General features: G+C 37.5%; 2 protein-coding genes across 9 annotated transcripts in view; both read right to left on the bottom strand.

Annotated features, from left to right (window-relative positions):
- The window catches only part of Tmem140 (transmembrane protein 140), an 11,597-nt gene extending 9,862 nt beyond the window's left edge, over positions 1 to 1,735 (bottom strand). Inside the window, exon 1 of the mRNA XM_010616167.3 lies at positions 1,043 to 1,735. Within this exon, the coding sequence (XP_010614469.1) occupies positions 1,043 to 1,076 (34 nt within the window). The 5' untranslated portion in view covers positions 1,077 to 1,735. The remainder of the gene's footprint in view (positions 1 to 1,042) is intronic.
- A 6,988-nt stretch (positions 1,736 to 8,723) lies between these two features.
- Positions 8,724 to 25,816, bottom strand: part of Agbl3 (ATP/GTP binding protein like 3) — a 76,456-nt gene continuing 59,363 nt past the window's right edge. For 7 of the 8 annotated variants that reach the window (XM_010616159.2, XM_019206330.1, XM_010616161.1 and 4 more), the window contains 2 exons: positions 19,203 to 19,404; positions 8,724 to 10,193 (listed from right to left, as the gene is read on the bottom strand). In XM_010616159.2, coding sequence (XP_010614461.1) covers positions 9,776 to 10,193; positions 19,203 to 19,404 — 620 coding nt within the window. In that variant the 3' untranslated portion in view covers positions 8,724 to 9,775. The remainder of the gene's footprint in view (positions 10,194 to 19,202; positions 19,405 to 25,816) is intronic. The other variant, XM_033764533.1, reaches the window with a different exon arrangement.

A 25,816-nucleotide genomic window follows, 5' to 3' on the forward strand; every position in this document is an offset into this window, starting at 1 on the left:
TTTTTTTTTTTTTTTTTTTTTGGTACCAGGGACCAAACTTGGGACCTTGCATTTGCGAAGCAGGTGGCAGAGCCACTGAGCTAAATCCATGGCCCTTTTATTCTCTTTTCCACTAAAATATTCCCAGAGTTATGTGCTATTGCTACGAGAAAAGAAATTTATAAAACAATCACAATCTTTATAATTAGATAAAGTAGGGACCACAATGGAGAGAAAATTGAGAAAAGGGAAAATGTCTCAAATTGAAAAAAAAGTGTCACACCAACTAAATCTCAGAAATGAGATTTGGGGAGGACAGAGGTATAAAAAAATGATACTGAAATGTACTTCATTTGTCATGAAGAAGGAAAGAAATATACATTTCCCTCTTACACAATGAACTTTCTGATTTTTACAGGTAAAAAAGCAAAATGGAAGTTAATAAATTATTAGTAAAACAGCCCACATTTTAAGAAGTCTTTTTAAGATCTGCACCAAGAGAACTAAAATCCCATCATGAATTTCCATCAGGGCATGAGAAACAATATAACCTAAAGCAGATTCTATGAATCTCTTAGATCTCATATTGTTTGAGTCGAGACCGCAGATCCTTCTGATGGTCTTCACTGTGCCCCTGAATGCCCCATGGTATTTTTGTAACTACCTTCAAGTCACAGTACTGCCATGGCTGGTTGGTGACCTGCTTATGTCCGGCTGCATATTTCTGATGGACATTGTGTTCCCAAAGCCACAAACATTTATACAGACTGTGCAAGACTTTGCCGCACACAGTTAGGGTATGTGTTTCTAGTCAGTTTTACCAGTGTTACCTTCCTCATTTCGGAGGCAGAGAGCCACAAGGTAATGCTGAAGAGTGGAGGGAAGGGGAGCAGTAGATAGTGGGTTGATCAAGTGAGAAGAGAAAAGGGAGGAAGGTCACACACCCTAGCACCGATTTTCTCCCCTGTGACAGATGCCAGCATGAGAACTCTAGGGGAACAGCACTGTCTTAGGAGGCAGGGGCATCTGGGCCAACTAAGGCACCCGGGGGAGAGGTACTTACAAAAAGAAGGTTTGGAGCCCACAGGAACACTCATAAAACAGTGGAGCAGGCAGTCAGGTCTGGGTGGTGAGCTGTGCTTCTTGCTGGCTTTCTAAAGTCAGGCTCCAGGAGTGAAGGCAGTGGCGGGGAATCGCTGCAGACACACTCCTGATGTCTTGCTTGCATTCGCAGTTGTGTCTGAGTAAACAGCTCTCTGAACTTTGGTACATTTGTGCTGATGTCACTATCAGCTGATTTTACTTTCGTTTCTTAAGTTACTGGTGGCCCCTGACTTTTCAGAAATGAAGAATGTAAACAACTTCTTGCTCCCCAGAATAGCTTACCACACAGGCCAGCTGAGTTTAAGAACTAGATGAGGGTCTTGGTTATGTCACACAGTGGCTCCGGAGAGGAGAGTAGATGCACAACTTGCAGAGCTTCCAGGGATTTAAACTCCCAGATAAACGCAGCCTGACCGCTCCAGCAGGAGGGACCTTCCAGACCTGACCTGCAGGCTCAGCAGTGCAGCACGGGCGACCCGGGTCATTTCCTACTCCCTCTGGGAAGTAGCCAGCTCATCTGTTCCCCTTTTGGAAATAAGCTTTGTAAGCAGGTGTGGTGGCTCACACCTGTAATAATCCCGGCACGCTGAGAGGCTCACGCAGCAGGATTCAAAGTTTGAGCCCAGCCTGGGCAATTGGAAGACTGAGTGAGACCCTGTCTTGAAATAAAAAATAAAAGGTTAGCATGAAGATTAGTGCAAAGGCCCTGGGTTCAATCTCCAGCGCTGCCAAAAACCAAACCAAAACAAAACAAAAAAACTGAACCAGAAACAAAAACCAGCTTTATAATGATGACTGGCTTCTCTGAACACAAAACTGTCTTCTTAGCATTCTCACTAGGGTGTTGAGACCTGTGTTACAGCAGCTGGAACATTGATTTCACTTCAAAATAAGAGCAGAGCAAAGCTTTTATTTGGAGAACGGAGGGACTTGTGAAGTGAACAAAAGTTCAGTATTAAAGATCTGTACCAAAGATCCTGTAGATAGTTTGACCTTGGCAAGCTATAAAACAAAACAAAACAAAACCCCACAATTGTGAAGAGATGGACTATTAGGTGGAGAGCCAAAATTATCCTGGTTTATCTTAGGTGCTTTAATGACCATTTATCTTAACTTTTGTATCTGAACTAACATTCTGAGCCTGTTAGGGTTCCTGCAACTTGTCTCCAGCTTTACTGGAACTCCAGCCTCCACCACCCTAAAGCTAAGAACGCAACGACATCTGAAAATTACAGAAAAGATTTCCCTGCTCCGCCTCTGAGAGCCTCCACCAGTGTAATCTGTAAATGTATTGATTCCTGCTTTTTTGTTCTGTGCCTGTAAAGCTCATGTAGCCTCTCCCATGGTGTAGCATGTAATTCAGGGTAATTTGTATCTGTGTTCTCTGGCCATGGTCACTCATGCTTAATTCAGAATAAACTATTTTCTTATTTCCTGTAAAGCAGAACCATTATTTTTTGTTGACAGACTCTTAGCCAGAGTGTAGGGCCAGGGATTTAGCTCAGTGGTTCTGCTGCCTGCTTTGCAAGCACAAGGGCCCAAATTCAATCCCTGGTACCAAAAACAAAACAAAACAAAACAAAACAAAACAAAAACAGAGTGTAAAAATAGCTTCCTTGGCTGAATCCTTCAGGGTTTTTCTTCTTTTGCCCTTGGCAAAAGAATCTCACTTTCCCACCACACTGGAGATTGCCTTTGCTCCCTGTGCTAGGTTAGAGCTCCTATTTCTTTTATCACATTGTTTTGTTCTTTCTTGATTTATTCAACTTGGGTGGAGTAAGTCTGCAGTAGCTTCCTGAGAAATGGGCCCATCAACGGGAATTTTTTGAAACTTGCAAAACTAAAAATACCTTTATTCTACTCTCAAAATTGATCAAAGTTGGACACAGTGTGGCATTTTAGGATGAACATAATTTTCCTTCCATTTTATCTAGCTTTCCTGTTACTCGTGAAAAGTTTAAAGTCATTCTGCTGACTGGCTTCCACAGTGGCCTCCTTCCTTACTGTCATCCCTGTCAGCTTTTTGCCTTAAAAAAGTTATCTGAGTGATGGTTTGAGAGAAAGTTAAATGTGTGTCCCAATCTGCCACTTTTAACTCTGAAACATTTCTCTCTTACTCTTTATCTTTCCTTTTCGTTTTCACTTCAGGAAGTTCCTTCTTGCCCTCTCATTCATTGGTTTTCTCAGGTAATCCAGCTGACCTGTGGTTGAGCTTGTTTTTGTCAAGCTATTAACTTCCTTTGAACTGCTCACCACCCAAATCTCCACTTAGCCCTGAACTTGACCACATTTTGTTCCAAACAGAACCATTTACTTGGGAGGCTTCAGAGTGCCCTGTTTTGTGGCCCCCTCCTCTGCAGGGAAAGCATTCTGAGCCCCTGGCCCAAAAATCTGGTTGGTGACAGTGGCTCTGCTTTTACAGTGATAGAGCTGCTATCTGGGTCTGGTGCTGGGTGAGGTGGTAGCCTCGGGCCTTTTCAACTGGGCAGTTCAAAAAGGGGACCATGGTCCTGTGACAAAGTGGGGCAGGGGTAACAGGCTTCTCTACTCTGCTATAGGGTGAGGAAGTTGAGTCCCCAGGCTTCATGGCTGCACTTGCTTGGAATTTAGCCTCTGCAACACGAGAAAGAAAGGTGGATGGGACTGTTGGTGGCCTCTCCCCACCTGGGTGATGTCATTACCCTTGAATGGGAGCTAAGAGGACTGTCCTGGTGTCTGCTGCTCCCTCCCCGAGTGTCCTCCATGGAACTGGGGTGAAGGGAGTGAGTAACTCACAGCTTCAGTGCCTCAAACCCTTCCCTGTTCTTTCCAGGACTTCCTAAAGTGTTATTGAATGAATGGCTCTTCATTTGATGGAGGAGATTAGGACAGTTTCTAGAGACTCAATTAGTTTTTCTAAAATAATTTTGTTAGTTTTATTTTTTTCACTGAAGAGTGGGTGGGGAACCTGCTGTTCTAGAACTGGATCTCTGTTCATTTGTTAATTTTTATATTTTTAAAAATTAAAGACTTCATTTTTAAGAGCAGCTTTAACTTTACAGCAAAATGAAAGTATAAAGAATTTCCCATCTAACCTCTACCTATACTCAACGTCACCCAGGTTCTCTCCTATGTTGTCTTCTAGGAGTTTTATAGTTTTGCATTTTAAATCTATGGTCTCACTTGAGTGGGTGAATTATCTACATATTTGTCTAAGGTCTGTGTAGATTTGCCTTTTTGCATATGGATATTCATTTTCTCCATTGCTGTTTGTTGAAGTGACTGCTGATAAATTCCATGTATTGATGTTGCTCTCTTATCAAGGATCAGTTGATTATATTTGTGTGGGTCTATTTCTAGCTCTCTATTCTGTTCCATGATCTATTTTTCTATATTTTGCTAATACCATACTCTGTTGATTACTGCAGCTTTATAGTATGTCTTAAAGTTGGGTAGTGTCAATCCTTGTTTTTCTTTTCTTTCAATATTGTGTTGGCTATTTTGGATGAAATATAAAATTTTAAATCAGCTTGTTAATATCCACAAAATGATTTGCTGAGATTTTGATTGGAACTGATTTATAATTCAAGTTGGGAAGAGATGATATCTTGACAATATTGAGCCTTTCTGTTCATGAACATGGACCATCTATCACTTTATTTACTTCTTTTTTTGATAGAGGCTTATAACTTTCCACATACAGATCTTGACAGATTTTGTTAGATTTATATTAAGTATTTTATTGTTTTGGTGTTAATGTCAATGATATGCCAATTTCAAACTCCAGTTGTTCATTGTTGGTACTGTATGTGAGATAATAATTTACTTTGATATATTAACTGTTGGTCAGTTTTCTATTGCTGTGGCAAGTGCCTGAGAAAATCAATTTCATTGAGAAGATTTATTTTGGCTCATGGTTTTGGAGGCTTTGGTCCATGGTCATTTAGCTGTGTTGCCTTTGGGCCTGTGGTGATGCAGATCATCATAGTGGGCAGTGCTCACTTCATAACAGCCAGGAGGGAAGAGAGGTGAAAGGGGTCAGGTCCCAGTATCCCCAAAGGCACACCCCAGTGACCCAACTTACTGTCCTTAGGACTCTACTCCTAGGGTTTCCATCATCCCTCCCAATAGTTCTTTCCTGAAGACCAAGCCTTTAAAAATAATGGCCCTTGGGGAGAATTTAAGACCTAAACCATGACCTGAACTGTATGCCTTATAATCTTGTATCATCACCTGTTACTTCCAGAAAGTTTTGTTGCTCTTTGGGATTTTCTACATAGGCAAGTATGTTATTGGTGAACAAATGCAGCTGTATTTTTTCCTTCACAAGCTGTGTATCTTTTATTTCCTTGTCTGATTGAATTAGTTAAGACTTCCAGTATGATGTTGAGTGAGAATGGTGAGAATGGACATCCTGGTCTCCTTGATTCTTATCTTAGTAGGAAAGAATCTATAGTTTTGTGTTTTTTTTTTTTAGATTTTAAAAACCAACTTGAAATTTCTCTCCATTTCTCATTTGATGTGACTTTGTCTTACTATGAATGGGATAAGATTTTGCCAAATACAATTTCTTTGAGAAATTTGTTACATATTCTTTGAGAATTGATTTCTCTTTAATCTTAGAAAATTTTTCTTGCTCTGAAGTCTGCTTTGCCTGAAATATAGCTACTCCAGCTTTCTTTTAGTTAGAGAAGTTAGACGTGGTATATCTTTCTTCATCCCTTTAAATCTTTATATTTAAACTATATCTTGTCAAGGAACAGCTTATCTTTTTATCCTGATAATCTCCTGTTTTATACTTGCAGTATTTAGACTATTAACTTTAAAAAGTGATTATTAATGTGGTTAGAATTAATAGCTACTGTATTTGTTATTCTTTTCTCTCCATTGTCTCTTGGTTATTTATTTCTCATCTTGTCTTCTCCTTTTGTGCCTTCTCGTTTTGACTTTTTGTACAATTTTTGTCTTTTAGCGTATCAATAATACTTTTTTCATCCTTTATTATAGTATAACTTACAACAAATTCAAGTTTTCTTTCAAATACTATACCATTTACTTCCTGGATAATGCAAGTGTTTCATAACAGATTTAGTATAGCATTTGCATTTCCTCCGTCTTATCCTTTGCAACATTGCTGCTATTCATTTCATTTATCTATAAGCTATATTATCCGAATATGTTATACTATTACCATCTTGAACAAACTATTATCTATTTGACCATCTAAGAAAAATAAAAGACTTTACCTGGCAAAGGTGGCACATGCCTGTAATCATAGCATTCTGAAGACAGAGGCAAGAGGCTTGTGAGTTTGAAGCTAGCCTGATGAATAATGAGATTCTGTCCCAAAGGACAACCACGCTAAACCAAGCCAAACCAAACTAAATCAAGCCAAACCAAGACCTGTCATGTAAAGGTACAAGATCCCAATAATGAATGTAACTGTACTGTATACCTAAAATGTACCAATAAACTCAATGAAAAGAAAAAAAAAAAGCCAAACCAAACCAAACCATTCCTTCTCTGTTGCTCTTCCTTTACATACAAGTTTTTTATCCTTCTTTCAGAAGAACTTTAAACATTTTTTCCTAAGGAAACTCTACTAGTTAAAAAATTTCCTCAATGTTTGTCTAAGAAAATTTCTCTGTACCTTTAAAGTACAGTCACTGGATACAGAATTTTAGGTTAGTGGTTGTGATGAACTAATGTGTATCACAAAATTCCCATTGTGAAATTGTGCCCCCCAGTGTGGTCGTGTTAGGAGGTGAAGCCTTTGGAATATAATTAGGTCAGGAGGATAGAGTCCTCATGAATGAGGTTAGTGCTAGTATAAGGGGAGATACGAATACTTGCTGTCCTTGCCACATGAGGATATAAGAAGAAGATAGCTAGCTGCAAACAAAATGAATATCCTTGCTAGGCACTATGTTGGTGTCTTGATCTTGGATTTCTCAGCATTCAGAATTTTTGTTAAGATACCCACTCTACGGAATTTTGTTACAGAAGCCTGAAGTAAGTGCCTCTTTTAACACTTTACATATGTTTTTCCCACTGTCTTCTTGGTTACATGGTTTCTGAAAAGTCAGATATAATTGTTACCTTGCTCAGCTATATGTAAAATGTACCCCCATGTATCCTTTAAAACATTTTTTTTTTGAGATAAGGTCTATGTATTTCAGTTTGGCCTTGACCTCATTATGAAGATCGAACTCAGCAATTCTCCTACCCCACCTCCTGAGTGCAGAGATTAGAGGTGTGCACTACCACACCTGGCTGTTTTTTTTTTTTTCTTTGATTTTCTTGAGTTTTATATGACATGTAGGATTTTTGGTATTTATGGTTCTTGGTGTTCTTGGGGCTTTTTGGATCTGTGGCTTAGTGTCTAATTTTGGAAAATTTTCAGTTATTGCTTTAACTTTTTAAACTTTTGATAAACCCATTGTACACGTTTTTACCTTTTATAATTGTCTTGCTGACTTTGGTTATTATAATTGTTATAGTTATTTTTTCATGCTAATGCTAGGCAAGTGCTCTATCATTGAAACACAGCCCTAGTCCCAAAGGGTTAAACTTTAAGGATATTTTAAAGAAACAGTACCTTGTTACATAACCCAGGCTAGCCTCAAGTTCAGGATCTTTCTGCGAAGGAAAATTATGTATTTTTCAATCTTTTTTCTCTTTACACATATATTTTCCAGTTCCTATTTATATTTCTTTAAGCTTGTTATTTCATCATTTGTGTCCAATCTATCGATGATCTCATCATTCCTTTTATGACAGTGTTTTAAAATTTTTAGCATCGCCTTTCATTTCTTAAGTTTACAATTTTCTTGTTTATATCACACATCTCTATTTGCATGTTGTCTACTTATCCCACTAGGACTCTCACCATAGTAATCACCATTCTTTAAATTCCTCAGGGGGTCTACAGAAGATTTCCTAGTGAAGGTAGTGCTTGTGTTTCGTCTTAAAGGAGAGGCTTGCCAGAGAATCTGCTAGGCGGCGAGGATGCCAGGGAGAGACAGAATGAATGGACTTGTGAGAGTGGCATTCTCAGAACACTGACAGTAAACTACAACGTGAAATGCAGAGTGGGAAAATGGCGTCCATAGCTCCCTACTCTAGTAGGTAAAGCATCAAATAAAGTACAAAGGGAGCGATTATGGTTGAAGACCAAGGTAAAATTGCTAAGGAAATATCTACATACACCTTAACCTTCCAAGAAGCTGGCTTATTTTTCTATTTTATTGTTTGCAAAGGTATTCAACTCAATAGCTGACAGCCTGAAACTCTCCGGCAGCTGAAGATTAAGTGATATTTCACTGAATTAAAAATCAAGATTTTTCCCCTGATCTATAAGAATAAAGACAAATCATGTTTTGGGAGTTTTTACTCCATCATGATATCAGCTACAACACATACTATGGCCCAGAATATTCTCCTACCTCTTTACTTGAGCACCTCTGGCAGAGGGCATCCCAAGAGGGAGCAGATCTGCCTCTGCCCCACACAGTCACCGATGATGAGAATTTTAGAAAGAGAGAATGAATATTCATTTTGGGATTAAAAAGTTGGAGGCTCTGCTAAGGACAGGATACTTGGCCCTGAAGAGTGATCTCTTTTATTCAGAAGATAGCTCTTTCTTACTAGGTATTAAAGATTCCTGAGGAAATTTATTGGCTAAGAATGTTTAAAACACAATCTTTACCACTTTTACAAAGTAACATGCTGTCCTAAAGCTTTCCTTGGTTGCTGGAGATACTGTTGACAGATGAGCACTCTCAGATCCTCCTGTTCCACCTGGCCTTGATCAGCATCGTGGCTGCATCTCCAATCTCCCTCACCTGCCCGGCCCTCATTCTCCTTAGCTGCATCCTGCAGCCCTGACCACCCATCCCGACTTACTTGGTGACAGACCTGTTTTTCTGCACATCCTTCAGGACCCCCCTCACCACTGCCTAAAGAATGAAACATGTGGTGCTGGGCTTGCTTCAGGGTCCACAGAAATAAACGCTGGCAATGTCCATTTGTCAGCTCTGACAGAAGCTGTATATCTCATCTTTGATATCTCTGCTTCATTCTGAGAGTCAAAATGACTTTTACACCATAATCTATGAATTTCATTACCATTATGTGCCACACTTTGGTCTGTGCAAGTAGCACCTTTTAATATATGGTTTTTCTTTATTGGTTGGAGGTGTACAACTTAGTACTTTACTCTGCATAGTATCATTCTATAATCATTTTAGTCACATGTGCTTTATATGAACAATTACAAGATATTCTTCTAGTGGGGAGAAATGTCTCTTACATCATCAGTGGTTCCTGGTACACCAACCATATAGCAGAAACTTGGGAAATGGTATTTGTTGACCGATTCATTCAGTAAGGAGCTTAAAATGCATGGTAGTATGTGTCCTTCTTCCCTTTAACTCTTAAGTCTTTTGGTGTTTGCGTAAGTAATTTTGGAAAAAATCAAATGTCCATTTTTTTCCATATTGACAAAATTAAATATAATATGGAAGTGCTTTATATTTTTTCTGGACCTCTTTTAAATTTCTGAAAGATGTTTCCACTAAAGAAGCTGGGATTCTAGAATCTGTAGTTTAGTGTTTGCATGTGTGTGAAGGGGAGGTACAGGAAAGAAAGGGCTTTTCTTTTTACTATGTCACCATGTGTTGTTTTTCAGTCTTCAGAGAAGCATACAGCCAAACTAATTGTCCCTTTGGAACCTCCGATGGAAGGCGAGATGTCCATCCTTCTTATTTGCATGCTCGCCCTTATTTTTAGTTAGATGAGGAACTACCTGCATAGGTCTCTGCAAGTTGTATTCTTCAGCTGGAAGACTCTTATCTTTTAGAATATTGGCATCCATCTCAAAACTTGGGGAAGCAGTCTCCCATTTGCTGCTGAGAGATTCTATGTCTTCAGTTTTTGTGGCCTGAGTTTGAGAAAAGTTTTTCCTCTTGTAGCCTTTGAAAGGTGAAAAATTTCCCGGTGGCCTCCGGGGCACACACTGGAGCCAGTCTGAGGTGTTTGTCATAAGACTCTTTGGAGTAATGAAAGGGGGATTTCTTGGTGTCCAAGATGTGCTGTATCTCTTTATATTTATGCAAGAAGCTTGCTTTAGTCTAGAAAAGAAATGAAAAATATGAGTTTTTACCCTTCATGTATCTACTTTATAGTCTAAGGTATCTACTGTGATAGCACAAATCAGACATTCTTTGTCCTTAATACTTTAACCATCATCTTTATATGAACGAACCGGTCTTCATCTCTCATCACAGTCTTCAGCACTGTCTCAATCCTGTATTTCCAAATGCCTGGAAGATATGTTTATTTGGATAAGTGCCCCCACCAAAGCCTTCCTGATAGAATGGCCACTCTGGACCTCAGAACCTTACCTGTCTATGTAGTGGAACTCCAGGTTCTCTAAAACTCCACTTTGCCCTAAATCTTTACCCTATTTATTTTATTAGAGTAGATTCATTATATCTGCTATATGATTTTTATTTCTAGAGCAAGTAAAAAGATCAGTGAGTCCCACCTGAGCAGAGGGATATTTTGTAAATCATTCATTATAACCACTAAAAATTTCTCAGTTTTTCTTTAGAATTCTAGTTTTTAGCCACAGAATTTCAACTGTATTTTAATTAAACTTTTAAAATTTTGAGATAATTGTGGATTTAAATACATTTGAAAAGACAATGGAGGCAGTTTCTATGTACCCTTACCTAGATTCCTATAAATGTAACATTTTGCAAACTGTAGCAAAATATCACAATGAGGCTATTAACAGTGGTGTGGTCAGTACACAAAATGGTGCCTATGTTACCCTTTTTTTAAAAAAATTTTTTTTAATTTTTTTGAGACAGAGTCTCACTGTGTAGACCAGGCTGGCCTTCATTTATGGCAGTCCTTCTGTCTCAGCCTCCTGAGTGCTGGGATTACAGGTATGCACCACCATGCCGAGAGTGTTACCCTTTTATAGTATCTACTTCTCTCCTTTCCCAGCCCCTCCTTAACTCTTGTTAACCATTAACTGTTATCCATATTATATAATATTGTTATTTGTAGAATGTTATATAAGCGAAACCAAATTGTATGTAAACTTTTGAAATTAGCCTTTTGCGTTTTACTCAGCATAACTCCCTGTGCAGATTCATCTGGGTTGTTCTGTGTATCATGGTTCATTCCTTAGTGCTGAGAACAGTCCAGGGCATGGATGCACTGGGATTTAATGATTCGCCTACTCAAGGGCATGTGACCTTATTACTATTACAAATAGAACTGCATAAAAACTTATGTAGAGGTTTTCATGTGAATTTAAATCTTCATTTTATTTGGGTTAATTTCTAGGAGAGCAAGGACTGGGTTATGTGATAGTTAAGCATTTAGTTTTTAAAGAAACTGCAAAATTGTTTTTTCCAGAGTGGTTTCTACATTTTAAATCTCTACTAGTAATATATGAATAACCCAATTTTCCAGATGCTCCCTGGCGTTAGCTGTTTTCGCTAGTTTTTATGTTAGCCGTTCTGATGGATGTGCATCATTGTGCATGGGTATTCATTGTACATTTCCCTAGTGGCTAATGATTTTGAACTTCTTTTCATGTGGTTGTGTGCCATCTGTATTGTCTATTTTCTAAACATAAATTTTTGAATTGTTTAATTTTGAGTTAATCTAAATACTAGCTAGTATTTTGTGTGGTTTGCCAGGAATTTTTACTTATAGCTTGTCTGTTTATACTCTCAAAAGGTCTTTCAAAGTGCAATGTTTTGATGAAGTCTAATTTCTTGATTTCACCTTCTCTGAATCATACCTTTGGCATTAAGTCTAAGAATTTGGGTCCTGAAGAATATCTATATTTTTTCTGAATATTTTATAGTCTTATGTTTTCTGCTGAAGTCCATGATCTATGTTGAATTAACTTTTTAGAGTCTGAGTTTAAGTGAAGTTTCATTTTTGTTTTGTCTTGTGGATGTCTGATTGTTCCAGTACCATTTGTTGAAAAGGCCATCTTTTGCATTTTTGTCAAAATCAGATGAGGGTATTCATGTGGAGTTTTTACGTGGTTCCACTGATGTGTTTCTTCATTCTCCACTACTCCAGCTATAGACTGATTCCTCTCATTGTATCCTTTCTCAAAACTGTTTTTGCTATTTTAGTGCCTTTATCTAAAAATTTTAGAATAATCTGTGTATGTCTGCAAAAGTCTTACTGAGTTTTGCAAGGAATTGTGCCAAATTGTATATCAATTTGGGAAGAACTGATTCTGTTAGGTGTTGATTTTTCCAAACCATGAGCATTCTGGGTTTCTCTATTTGCTTAATTTCTCTCTCTCTTTCTCTCTCTCTTCTTCCCTCCTTCTCCCTCTTTTCTCTCTCTCTCTTTCTCTCCCTTTCTCTGGCCCTCCATCCTTTCAACTTCCTCCCTCCACACTGCACTATATTCCCAACCTTTTCTAATCATTTGTTGTTGTTGTTGTTTGTTTTTTTGCTTTTGAGACTAGTTCTCACTGAATCACTTCACGGCTGAGGCTCGGCCCAAACTCATGAGAATCCTGTCTGAGCTTCCCAGAGTGCTGAGATTAAAGGTATGCACCACCAAACCTGGCTCATACACGAATCTTTGATTTCTCTTATACATGTTGTATAGTTTTCAGCATACAAACCGTATGCATAGTTTGTAGATTTATAATTATGTAATTTTTGAGAGTTAAAATGGTATTATATTTGTAATTCTGGTGTTCACATGTTCGTTCCATAATACAATTAATTTTGTATGTTTATATTATATTTTGAGGTTGAGAGGAACTTGCTTATTCTAGGAGTTTTTAAAAAATATATAAATTACTTAGGGCAGGGGATATAAGCTCAGTGGCAGAGTGGTTGCCTAGCAGGCCTGAAGGTCCTGGGTTTGATCTATAGCACTGCAAACAAAACAAAACAGAACAAAACAAAATTTTAAAAAAGCATATTAAATATAAATTTTGGGGGATTTTCTGCATAACATTTTTTATAAATGAGGAACACTTTGTTTCTTCCTAACCTGTATACTTCTTATTTCTTGCCATATTGCTGTGATTAAAGCTCCTAGAAAACTGTTAAGAGTGGTGAGAATAAGCTTTAACAAGTTGAGTAAATTTCACTCTATTTCTATTTTTTCTGGTAATTTAAAAAATAATGAATAGGTATTGAATTTTGTCAAGTGGGGTTTTTCCCCCTATGCTAATTAATATGATCATGTACATTTTCTTCTTCTTTTTTTTAAGTGATTCTGTTTTTTTGTTTTGTTTTGTTTTGTTTTTTGAGACAGGGTCTTGCTATATAGTTCAGGCTGGCCTTAAACTCACAGCAATCTTTCTGCCTCAGCTTCTCAAGTGCTGGGATTACATGCCTACACTACTACGCAGGCAGGTTTTCTTCTTCATTAACCTGCTAATATGGGCGATTACATTGATTTTCAAAAATAGTGATATATCCTTGTGTTCCTGAAATAGACTTCTACTAATGGGTATGTAATTCTTTTTCAACTCATTTCTGGATTATATTGCTAATATTTTGTTAGAGATTTTTAAAATCTATAGTTATGAGGGACATACTTGTATATTGTCCCCTTCTTGCTCTGTCTTTGCCTGGTTTTGGTATCAAGACAATAGTAGTTTCTTAAACTAAACAGAATTACTCTTCTATTTGTCTGAAAGAAATTACGTAGAATTGGTGTTAATTCTTCTTTAAATGTTTGATGAAATTCTCCCATGAAACTACCTGGGCCAAGAGATTCCTTTTTTGGGAGTTTAAATTATGAATTCAATTTCCTTAATAGTTACATGACATTCGGATATTCTACTTCATACTGAGTGAGCTATGGTAGGGTGTGTGCACGTGTGCATGTTTTGAGGGATTTATCTATTTCTTATAAATTGTCAAATTTGTGCATTTGTAGTGTTTTCTAGTATCTTTTTGACAGTACTATCACTTTGATGTCAGCAAAATCTTTAGTGATAACCCTTGTTTCATACCTCATGCCAGTGTTTCATGTCTTCTTTATGTTTTTGTTAGTCTTGATTGAGGTTTGAAAAATTTATTGATATCTTTGTAGGCCCAGTTGTTTAACTGATTTTGTCATTTTTCTATTTTCAGTTTCATTAATTTCTGCTTTTATCTTTATTTTACCTTCCTTCTTGTTTTTGGTTATTAGCTTTTCTTTTTACAGGTTATGACAGGAAATTTATTGAGTTGAGACTTCTTTTTTATACATTTAGTTATATATATTTCCATTTCAGTACTGCTTCTGTTGCATCTCAAATTTTTATGCAATGTAGTTTCACTTTTATGCATTTTAATATAGCTTTAATCCCTTTGAAATGATCCTTACCTCATGAATTATTCAGAAGTGTGTTAATTTTCAAGTGTGTGGGTTTTGTTACTGTTACATTTTTGTTATTGTTTCTAGTTTGAGTCCATTGTGGTCAGAGGATATACTTTGTATTGTTTAAATTCTTTCAAATATACTGAGGTTTGTTTTACTTGTATATTTTCCATGCACACTTGAAAAAAATGTGTATTGCACTGTTGTTGGTAGAATGGTTATAGTTTGTCAATTATTATTTATATTCTTTTTGAATTCTTCAATATCCTTGCTTATTTCCCACCTAGTTGTTGAATCAATTTTGATTTATTTCTCTTTTCAGTTTTTGTTTATTCCTGCTTTCAGTTTGCAGTTTTGTAGTTTTATGCATACATATTTAAGGTTGCTGTGTTCTTAGTATATTAATTTTTGAATCATTAAGAAATGCCCCCCCCCTTCTAGGAGTTTTCTATTTAATATTAACATAACTACCCTTTCATTAATGCATGCATGACAGATCTTCTGTAATTTTATTTCAGCCTGCCTGAAATGTCATATTAGAAATGAATTTTTTGTGACTGTGTATTTTTGGGTAATATTTAAAAATCTATTCTGCCAATCGCTGTCTTGTTTTCTTTAGGAAATTTAAATTTAATGTAATTATCGCTATCTTAGGGTTTAAATCTGTTTTTTTTGTTTGTTTCCTTTTGCTCACTGTTTTTGTTTGGCTCTGTTTTTCTTTCTCCTGCCTCCCTTTGTGATATTTCTTTGAATTTTTTTGATTTATCTATAGAGGTTTATTTTTTGTTTTGTGTTTTGAGAAATGTCTCACTATATAGCCCAGGCCAGCCTTGAACTCACTAGATAGTCCAGGCTGACCTGGAACTTCCCGTCCTCTTGCCTCCCCAGTGCTGGGATGACAGGGCTGTGCCACCATGCTTGGCTCTTTAGTGTTTTGAATGTAACCCTTTGAATAGCTTTTGAGATGTTGCTGTACATATTATATTACATATTTATGACATTATAATCTGGTGATTATATCGCCTTATCAGTTTGGGTCAGGTGTAGAAGCTTTACTTTCCTCTACAACTCTTTACCTTCTCACACTTATAATTGCCTTAACTATTTCCTCTACTTATGTTTAGAATCATATCAGGGTTATAATTTGTCCTCCCACAATTAAAAATGATTTTTAAAAACCAATTATATTTATCCGTAGGCTTGCTCACTATATTCTGTCTAATGATCCTTCTTTCATCATTTCCTATTTCTGAGGCAGGCAGTGGATCCACTAAGTGGAACCCCAGCCCCTATTTTTTCATTTATTTCAAGTGTTTTTCTTGAAGGATTTTTACTATGACTATTTAAAAAAAAATCTTTGTTAGAAAATTCCAACATCACTATCACCTCAGCATTTGAAACGACCGGCTGTCTTTACTTCATCTTAACATTTCTTCTTTTCCCTTCTGTTTTCACTGGATATAGAATTTTGACAGTTTCCTTTCTTTTAGTAATTGACGATACTGTGCCCCTTCTAGTCTTCAAGGGTTCTGATGATAAACGGTTACACAGCTGTTTTTCAAGAAAAGTGTCATTCTTCTCTGGTTACTTTCAAGGTTTTTTCTTTTTTAAAACAGTTAAATTTTGTTGTGTCTTGGCATGGATTTCTTTGAGTGCTCCCTATTAGTGTTTTGGTAATTTTTTTGATTGTAGGCTTATGTCTCTTGCCAAATTTTGAAAATTTTAGCCATTATTTATTTATGTTCCCATTGAGACCTAATTCACCTCTCTTCTGAAACTCTGTAACATGAATAAAATATCTTATTTTGTAGGCCGGCAGGTGTCTGAGACTCTGTTCATGTTATTTTTAGTATATTTTCTCTCTGATGTTCAGGTCGGGTAAGTTCTACTTTTTTTTAAAAAAGGTTCTTTCAGTTCACTGCCTCTTTCTGCTATCCTACCAGTTATGCTATTGCGTGCAAGCACTGAGATTTTAAAAGTTGTTACTGTTGTTTTCAGTTAAAATTTTTCATTTTGGTTCATTGTAACATCTCCTCCCAAAAATTTTTTCTAAATCTGTTAGAAAATTCTAGTATCACTATCACTTCAGCATTTGAAATGACTAATTGTCTTTTTAACATTTTTTTTAGATCTTCCTGGTACTTAATAAGATGATTTATTCTGATTTAAATGAGCATTTTTATGTTAGGAGACTCTAGATGTTATTTAAACCTTCCATTTTAGTCCACTTTTTGTGATTCTGCGCCTATAAAAGAAGCAGAGGAATAAGATCTTGCTCCTGCCAGATGAAGTGGAAGTCCAGCACTCCCGCTCAGGCTCTGTGAACACCAGAAAGGAGAGGCTCCTAATTACTGCCAGGCACGCACAGCAATCCCATCTCTTTTTGCACCCTTGCCACACATACATACAGGAGATAGAGCTGTATCCCCGTCTCTGAGTCTTTCTCTAGTCCACAAGAGCAGGGATTTCAACAGCTACATATGCAACTGTGTGTATGTAATTCCCTTACCTCTACCCACCAGCATGGTCACCCATCAGATGATTTTTCTCTACAATTCAGAGTTGGGAATGAGAAATAGTGAAAAGTCAGACTGCTATAGGATGTAAACTTGTGAGCTGTGGAATGCGAAAACTTCTGCAGAGAAGGAAAACCAGAAAGAGCTCTAAGTTTCTTACTCCCTAGTTCTAGTCCTTTGCTGAAGGCTGGCTGAATTCCCCCTCCTCCAGTTTTAATGGATAGCCTCGTATTTTCTTATACTTCTTCCCTCCCTACTTCCTGCTTTTTAATTGAGCTAGCTGGAAGTGTTTTTTTATATTTGTAAACAAAGAGGTCTCAACACAACCTAATATTTATTTACATCTTCAGGATCAGGTCAGACCACAATTAATGTTTTTCTGGGTCCAGAAAATGTAAGGAATCTCTTATGAAAGTAATGACAAGACATCATCACCCAGACCCTTCCCTAGCTCCAGAGTTTCAGTTTCTTGGCCTTTTTGCCTCTGTCTGTTGTGTTCTTATTAGGTTCCTGATTTGTGATTTGATCCCTGGTTTTCCTGGACCTTCCACTGTGATTTGATTGCCCCATAAGAGCCGGTTTACTGTCAGGCGTTGCCTTCTCCAGCATGATGGCTGTCTTACTCCATGACAGACCGTCACCTCATTGCGCTCATTGTGTAACTGTTCCTGATTATACAGTGAAGAAATACGCAGTAATAAATAATTTAGGAAAAGACAGCATCAAGAATGTCATCCACAGCTGATATTTTATGCATAGATAATCATTTTGGGAAATATGTGCTTCTAGTTTTTCTACTTTCAATGTGTTTGAGTGTGTATAATAATGTGCATGTACATATAAATATACTCTTATAAAATAAAACTGTTATTTAGCCTATTTTATTCACTTACATATTATAAATGTCATCCATGTTACTTTTCACTTATAATATTGAATAGCTATATAATATTTCATTTTATAGATGTACCACAGTTTATTTAGGCAATCTTCTGTTGTTGAGCACTTAGATTCTTGTATTTTTTTGACTCCTCTAAACAATACTGAAATGAACATCATTTTACACAAGGGTTTTAGCCCTTATTTATTTTTTTTCCTCTAAGGATCACCTGCTAAAAGTAGAATTTTTTTAGACAAAATGGGTTAGCATGTGTGAGGCCCTGAGTTCAATTCCCAGTACCACAAGTACACACACACACACACACACACACACACACACACACGCACACAATGTATGAATGTGTTCAATTAAAGATTTTTCATTTATATCATTGGATGCCCTCCAGAAACTCTGTACTACTTTTAAGTTCCCACTGTCAGTGAATGGATTTTTCCCTGAAGGAGCAAGAATGGAATTCTATCACTGTTTTAGTTTGCATTCTTTGGATTTTACCAAAATCGTACATTTCTAATGTTTGTTGACCATACTTTTTCTTTTATAATTGCTCATATATACATATTCACACACACATATGTATGTATATATATGTATAGATATATAACTTATATATCTATAACTGTCTAGCACATAGAAAGTACTTTAGAAAAGTTGTTGGTAATGTTAATATTATACTTGTTCTTTTAAGCTTGTTATTATTTTTACTTATATGGGTTTTTTGGGGGGGCCTTAGAGATGGTTTTAGAGATGGTTTTTAAAAGAAATATTGGCTCCTTGGGGCTGGGGATTTAGCTCAGTGGTGCCACTGCCTGCCTCACAGGCATAAAGTCCTGAGTTCAATCCCTGGTACCAAAAAAAGAAAGAAAGAAATATTAGCTCCTTTTGTTTTCTCTGAGTATCAATAAATTGAAGTTACCCAAGTTAATTATTTCTAGTTCCAGTTGCCCACTAGGATTATAAGGTTTAAAAAGTCAGGCTATGGCCATACTATTTACACAGGCTCCATTCATAGATCCAAACAAATATTTTCATGCAAATAATCACTCAAATAAGGCCTTAGTGCTTCAAATGACTCATATTTTCTTATGGCTTTGGACTTTTTTCCCTTTGTCAAATGTGGTGTAGATGACACCATTCTCAAAAGCCTGTTTACCCAGGATTGTTTCTTATAATGAATAAGTATCACTTCCTTATAAAAAGAATGAATTAAATAGTAGAAATGGATTCAGGGTATGGCTCAATGGCAGGGTGCTTGCCTAGCATACACCAAGTCCTGGGTTTGATCTCTAGCACTATGAATAAAAAAAATTTAAAAATTAATACCTAGGAATTATAGAATTATGTTGACTTACTGATGTGAAATTTGGAAGTTGGTTCTTTCTATGCTTCTAGGGCTTTCCACCATAGGGAGAAAATACTGTAACAGTTCTTGAGATTGAACTATTCTTTTATTCCTGTAGATTCTTTTTTCATCATCTGTCCAATTTATGCTAGTTTTCTTTCTTTGGAAAGATGGGCATTCTTTCGCTTTGATTTTTAAGTTGTCATGCAGATCTGGAGAGCAACCACAAAAATATGAGTAGACGCATGAACTGTATTCATTCAACAATTACTTATAAAGCCAAATTATATACAAGAATTTTATCTACAAATCTTTGTACATTTGAAGTTTATATTTTAATGGCACTGGGTTAAAGATAAACAAAAAGTAAAATATACAGTATATATGATAATAAAAAAGTTTATAGAATAAAAGCTGGGAAGGAGAATAGAAAGTTCGTAGGGGAATGGTTGCTTTCCATTTTTCAAAAAGTGTTGCCAAAAGTGGTGGCACACATCTGTTGTCCAACTACCCCGGAGAGGCTGTAGGAAGAATTGTAAGTCTTGGGTCAGTCCAAGCAATTCAGCAAAATGCTGCCTTAAAATTAAACTTTTGAAAAGGGGGCTGAAAATGTAGCCCAGTGCTTGGTGAGTTCATTTCCTATTACCATGGAACAGTAGTAATTAATAATGGTATTAAGAGAAAGCCTCCCTGTGAAGCTAACTTGTCATCTGAGTTAAGGATTAAGTCAAACAAATACGAGGGGAAGAGCACTCTAGACCCGGGAGCAGCAGCAGAGGCTTTCAGTGAGGAGCATGGTGGTGAGCACACGAGGTGGCTTCAGTGGTGGAAGCAGAATACACTCAGAGGAAAGGTAGGAAGCTGAGGTAGGTAACTTGGATTCAGGTCACACGGGGCTGCGTAGGCCCTCCCAAGGCCTATGGCTTCTGCTGCGTGTAAATGGGGAACCACTGGAAGGGTTGAGCACCGTGTGTTAGATCTGAGGTTTGTTTTTAATAAGATGCTTCTGGCTCTAAGTTGAGAACAGAATGAAGAGGGGCAAAAGTAGATGAGCAGGGAAAGCCCTTGGAGGGTACTGAAGCACTTGGGAGAAAGGGTGGTGGTTCGAATCAGGGTACTGAAAGTGGCTGGAAAAGTGAGAAGTTGCTGGGGAGGATTCTTGGATATAGTCTGAGATTTTCTAAAAAAACCGGATGAATCAGTGGTGTTTTCAAAGCTTCTGAGCTGAGGCAATTCAAGCAGTTAGAGGAAAACTGTACAAAGAGCACGTCGGAAATCCCTTTCATTAGATGATACGAAGAATTGTTGTTACTGGTTATAGTAGAGCCTAACATTTGTTTAAAAAGTATTAATTCCACCCTATACTTATGAAGGTGGCTGCTGTGAAAGAAAACAAAACAAGCTCCCAAACCGCAAACAAGAGAAAATAACAAAGATTGGTAAGGATTTAGAGAATTTGGAATCCTTGTGCCCCACTAACAAGAAGGTAAAATGATGCATCACTTCTTGGCCTTTTGGCTAAGATAAGGTGTAAAATGGTGCAGCCACTGTGGAGAGTAGTATAGTGATTTCTCAAAACATTGAGGATGAAATCAGCATAAGTTTTCAAGTGGACTCCAGCACTTCAACTTCAGGACATATGTCTCAAAAACTAAAATCAGGGTCTCACAGAAACATTACTCACAAAAAGTAGAATTAGCCTAAACGTCCATTGACAGAAAGCGGGCAAACAAAGTGTGGTGCATCCACGTGAGGCAATGTGCCTCAGCCTTGGAAGGAAGGGGATACTGATACATGCTGTAACTGATAAACTGTGAGCCCCTTCTGCTAAGTGAAATAAGCTAATAGCAGAAGGGCAAATACCACATTTGCCTTCCAAATATTTCATACCACTTATATGAAATCCATAAAAACAAATGTGAGAAGCTGGGGGCAAGAGGAGTGAGGGGTTGTTTGTTTCACAGGATGAAAAAAGCTCTGGAGATTGCATAGCAGTATGAATGTCCTTAACACTATTGAACTATCCATTTAAAATAGTGACCACAGTAAATTTTATGCTATGCATAATTTAGTATAATTAAAAAAAATCAACAGACTCTGGAAGAAAGAGTAAAAAAAAAAAAAAACCCCAAGTAAAGCCTAAAGAAAGGTAAGTGGTCAGATATTTCAAAAAAGCAGTAAAATGATTTGTCTTATAATGCCTAAATTGCTATGTAACTAGCATAAGAAAAGGTGGATTACACTTAGAACCTAACCAAGAAAACCCTGTATTTTTTTAAGTTTATCTAGTTAGAGATATACATGAAGCTATTTATAAGCAAAATAATATGATTTGTGGGATTTGCTTAAAAATGCTCCAGGAAGTAAAGTAGCAGAAAAATCATGGAGCCAGAATAGCAGGACACTGATAAGATAGGGTGATGGGCATCAGTGGGTTCATTATTCTATACTCTACTTTATGCTTTAAAATTTCCACAAATTTTTTTTAAAGGAACTGTCCCTTCTTAAAAGGAAAGTAAGAAGACTAAAGTGCTCCTTGAATTAAGCTGAATTGGGAAAACAATGAGCAGGAATATGTCTGATTACAAACCTGGTAATGCTGGCAAATGAAATAAACTTGTCCACAGTGTCTTGAGAAGCCCTTCCTACTCCATTCAACAGACATGCCCTGGACACCTATCAGACACCATAGTTTGGTAAATAGATATGAAAAACACAGTCCTTGCTTTCAGTTAGCTAAAAGTCAGGACAAGAGAGAAATAGGCTAAGTGTCAGTTAGACTCTATTTCTATTGAGATCAGCCAGAGAACTTAAACTCAGACTGTAGAAGGGGAATTTCTAGGCCGATTTATGTGTGGAAGCAGAGGGTAGGGATGAGGAAAGCTTCATGAAGCCTGCACAGTCAGAGTCCTGGTGAGTAAGTATGGTGGAAAATGACTAATACATCAGGCAAGTGTGAAGAAATGGTTTAAAAGTAGAGACCTTGTTTGTAGTAATACTTTAAAGCTAAAGTGATTCTCCCAGATAAGATTGGTTTGGGATGGGTACATGCATAATAAATGTGTTCTGAATTGAACTGCTAGGGGACCATTGAAAAAGTTTTGCAAGGGAATGATATAATCAGATCTGCACTGTTGAGTGATCACAATGACAGCCAAGAGGATGGCAAACTAAAGAAGAGTAAGACATGAGGCAGGGAGATGTGAGGGGACTAAGGCAGCAGTTCAAGGGAGGCAAAAAAGGTCTGACCAAAAGCAGTGTCATCCTGGCGGAATGAGCAGATTCGGAGTCTTTGAGCAGAGCATATAAAGCTTCATGTTGGTGGATCCCAAGAACAGGGAGGGAGACAGGGTAAGGCTTGGGTTACTCCTTAGATAACTGGATGATGGCAGTGCACTCAATGAAACATAAAATGCAAGGGAAGAAACTGACTTGGGCAAATTGAATAGAGAGCCTGTGGGAAAAACAAACGGAGAAGTCCAGTAGGCAGACAAGTGTGGAATTCAGGAGAGGCCTAGATTGGAGATTTAGCAATATGACGATCAGGTGTGGAAGCTACAGGCATTAGATGACAGTGATCAAAAATAAAATATGTGGCAAGAGGAGAGACAAAAGACAGATACTTAAAATTTAAGTGGCGATGATGTTCTCTGCAGGCCCCTTTTCACACATCTTATCAAGGTTCATTACATGTTTCATGAATAGCCAAAGAAACAGGAGTAAAACAAGGAGAATAGTGCCATGGATATGTTTGTTGGACAGCTCAACAAATGGAGGGGGCGGATTAAGAGGCACTGGCAATAATCAACAGTAGAGAAAACAAGTCTAATAAGGGCCAATGGCTTTGGAAATAATAATTTCGTAAGTGTGTTTGGTGATCGCAGAAGCCAGATTGCACTAGTTTGTTGAAGTGCACAGGGGAGGAAGTGATGTAGTGATTACTGACTATACTTTGGGGAAGGTGAGAAGAGGGATGGAATTAGAATTTTGTCACTGGAAAAAAAAAGAATTATGTCACTGAAAAAATTGATGGGTGTGGGATCCAGAGTGCTACAGGAAGAATTGGTCCTAAACAAAGGGACATTTATTTATCTGAAGCAAGAAGGAAGGATGATTGTTTACATTTATTCATGGTGGAGAAGCAGGCAAGAAACTGAGGACGTTTCTGACAGATGGCTTCTGGTGTGTGTGTGTGTGTGTGTGACTACATTTGTGTGAAGTAAGAAGTAAAGTTACCTCCTAAGAGCTGAGGGCTTTGTATTTCAGGATGGGAGTAGAGGAGGCTAGTCACTCATCCAGAGTTAGAGTTGTTTAGTCTGGGCTCAGTAAACGAACAGGAAGGCAAAAAGTTTTAAAGACATTGATAAGAACATGATTAGAGTGAGAAGGAAATTAAACCACAAGGAATGCAGAAAATGTGCTAGTGATTTGGATAAGGCTGTGAGAGCTGGAATGTAAATTGTACTCTTTAAATTTAGAGTTGGATCAATGGAATTTTCCTATCTGCCTTGCTGTGTTTATTCATACATGTTCAGATTCCAATTTCCAGATGCAACTACAGCTTATGCCATCCTCAGTCTCCTGTTGAGATAGAAAATGAAAAAAGAGGAAACTGTCTACTGTGAGATAACAGTAGGGATTATGTGTTTCTATATGCTAGGCATTTCTGTTAAACATAGTGCAGATGGATCAGATAAAACTCCTATGGGTGATTAAAAAAAATCTTTCGGGGCCGGGGATTTAGCTCAGTGGTTCTGCTGCCTGCCTTTCAAGCACAAGGGCCCAAGTTTGATCCCTGGTACCAAAAACAAAACAAAACAAACTCTTTCCTGTGAAAAAGCAGCATGCCTATTAAGAAAATGAAAGGACCCCAGAAGAAATCTGCAAACATTAACTCATAAGGGTGAGGGCTTGGGGCAAAAACAGAGCACTGTTGTGGGTGTACACTTACGGATTTCGTTTTTTAAAATTTCAATATCTCCCAACAAAGATAATAGTGTAAGAATCTCTCTCTCTTAAATCCACCCCCTGGCTTCAATAAGTCTCTTTTTGCTGCTAGGATTGATCAATATTTAGAATCTGTCGATGGCACTAGAAGAAATGTTTATGTGTAGATAATAAAAGCAGAAATACTGTACTGGTAAAGCATGTCTTCAAAAGAGAGATGGAACGCTGGGACTTCCTTCTGGGTGCTCGTCTGGGTAAGTAAAGCATGGATGGAACGTGCTCTACTACTTTGTATCCCCAGAGTTCAAAGGAGAAGTGACTCAGGTAAAAGACTGTCTGACAAAACTGATTTCTCTTTCCCTCTCCGGGAGCTGAAACTCTGTTTTTGTAATTTATCTCATCAATAAATATAAACTCTTCCAGAACTAAAGTCTAACTGGCCCTTCATTAATCTCTGGAAGAACCCATATAATTTCTTACTTGAGAAATTCAATCATGGAAAAGGGCAAATTTCCTTCTCTAAGAAACTGATAATGATGATAAGACATTTTAGAAAAAATGGTAGACCTTAGATGCATAGATTATAAAAGTATGTGTGGGTGGGGGAGTAACAGCAAAGAAATTAATTTTGCTTCCTCTGAAACTGATTTGTTTTTAGTTAAAAAGAAAATTGTAGAATTTTTATCAGTATGCCAGCAAGATTTAGCAGGACTTTTATCTACAAAATAAACTAGTCGCAGGCTGGGGAAAAACAAAAAACAAAATAAAGTAGCCAAGAAAAGATGAAATTTAAGCTCAGGAAAGATAGATAAGGTTGAAAAACAGTGGTTTTCTTTGTTTTGTTTTGTACCAGGGATCGAACTTGGGCCCTTGCGCTTGCGAGGCAGGCAGCGGAACCACTGAGCTAAATCCCCAGCCCAAAAACCAGTTTTAAAACTAAACATTTTTGGTGGTGGCAGTGGAGAGCAAAAACACTTTCCAAAACAAAACAAGCAAAAAGACAGCTTTTTTTTTTTTGTTAGCAAAATTCCATGCACACTGCTTGCTTGTGGTCCCTTCCCTCTTCTTTCATAACACACTTCAGTTACATCAGTCTTTCAGCCTTTCTACTGAAGTCTCTCTGGATTGAGACCCTGAAGAGCCTTGATATTTTAGATACAACAGTCAGCCTGCCTCTACCTAACAACCCAAAGCACTAGGCTCAGGCGAGAGTCCCTGTTCTCTGATACACTTTCTCACTTGGCTTCAAGACAACACATTCTCTGAGTTTTCTATTGCATACAGTCTTCCTCCTGCCCCACCTCCTACTCCAAAGTCTTCTTTGTTGGTTTGTATTCTTCTCTTGACCCACCACTGGGTTCCCAAGGACTTGGTCCTTATCCTTTTTCTATATCTATACCCACTTCCTTATAAATTTCACCCAGAGTCATGGTTTAAAATGTTATCTGTATGCTGAAAAATCGCCAGATGTATCCCAAGCCCAACTTTCTTTCCTGAACTTCAGGCTCACGTCCACTGCCTATTCAGTAGTTCACCTAAGAGACATTAACTGGTAACTAAGACATTAATTGGCAGCTAAGAGACATTTCAAATGCAACATGTCCAGAAAGATTTTCTGTCTCATCCTGAGTCTTCCCCATTCTAGCAGATAATAATTCAGTCAGGATCATTGCTCTG

The sequence above is a fragment of the Fukomys damarensis genome, unplaced genomic scaffold (assembly GCF_012274545.1).
Source record: "Fukomys damarensis isolate Sample0158 unplaced genomic scaffold, DMR_v1.0_HiC HiC_scaffold_16, whole genome shotgun sequence".
Classification (NCBI taxonomy): Eukaryota; Metazoa; Chordata; class Mammalia; order Rodentia; family Bathyergidae; genus Fukomys; species Fukomys damarensis.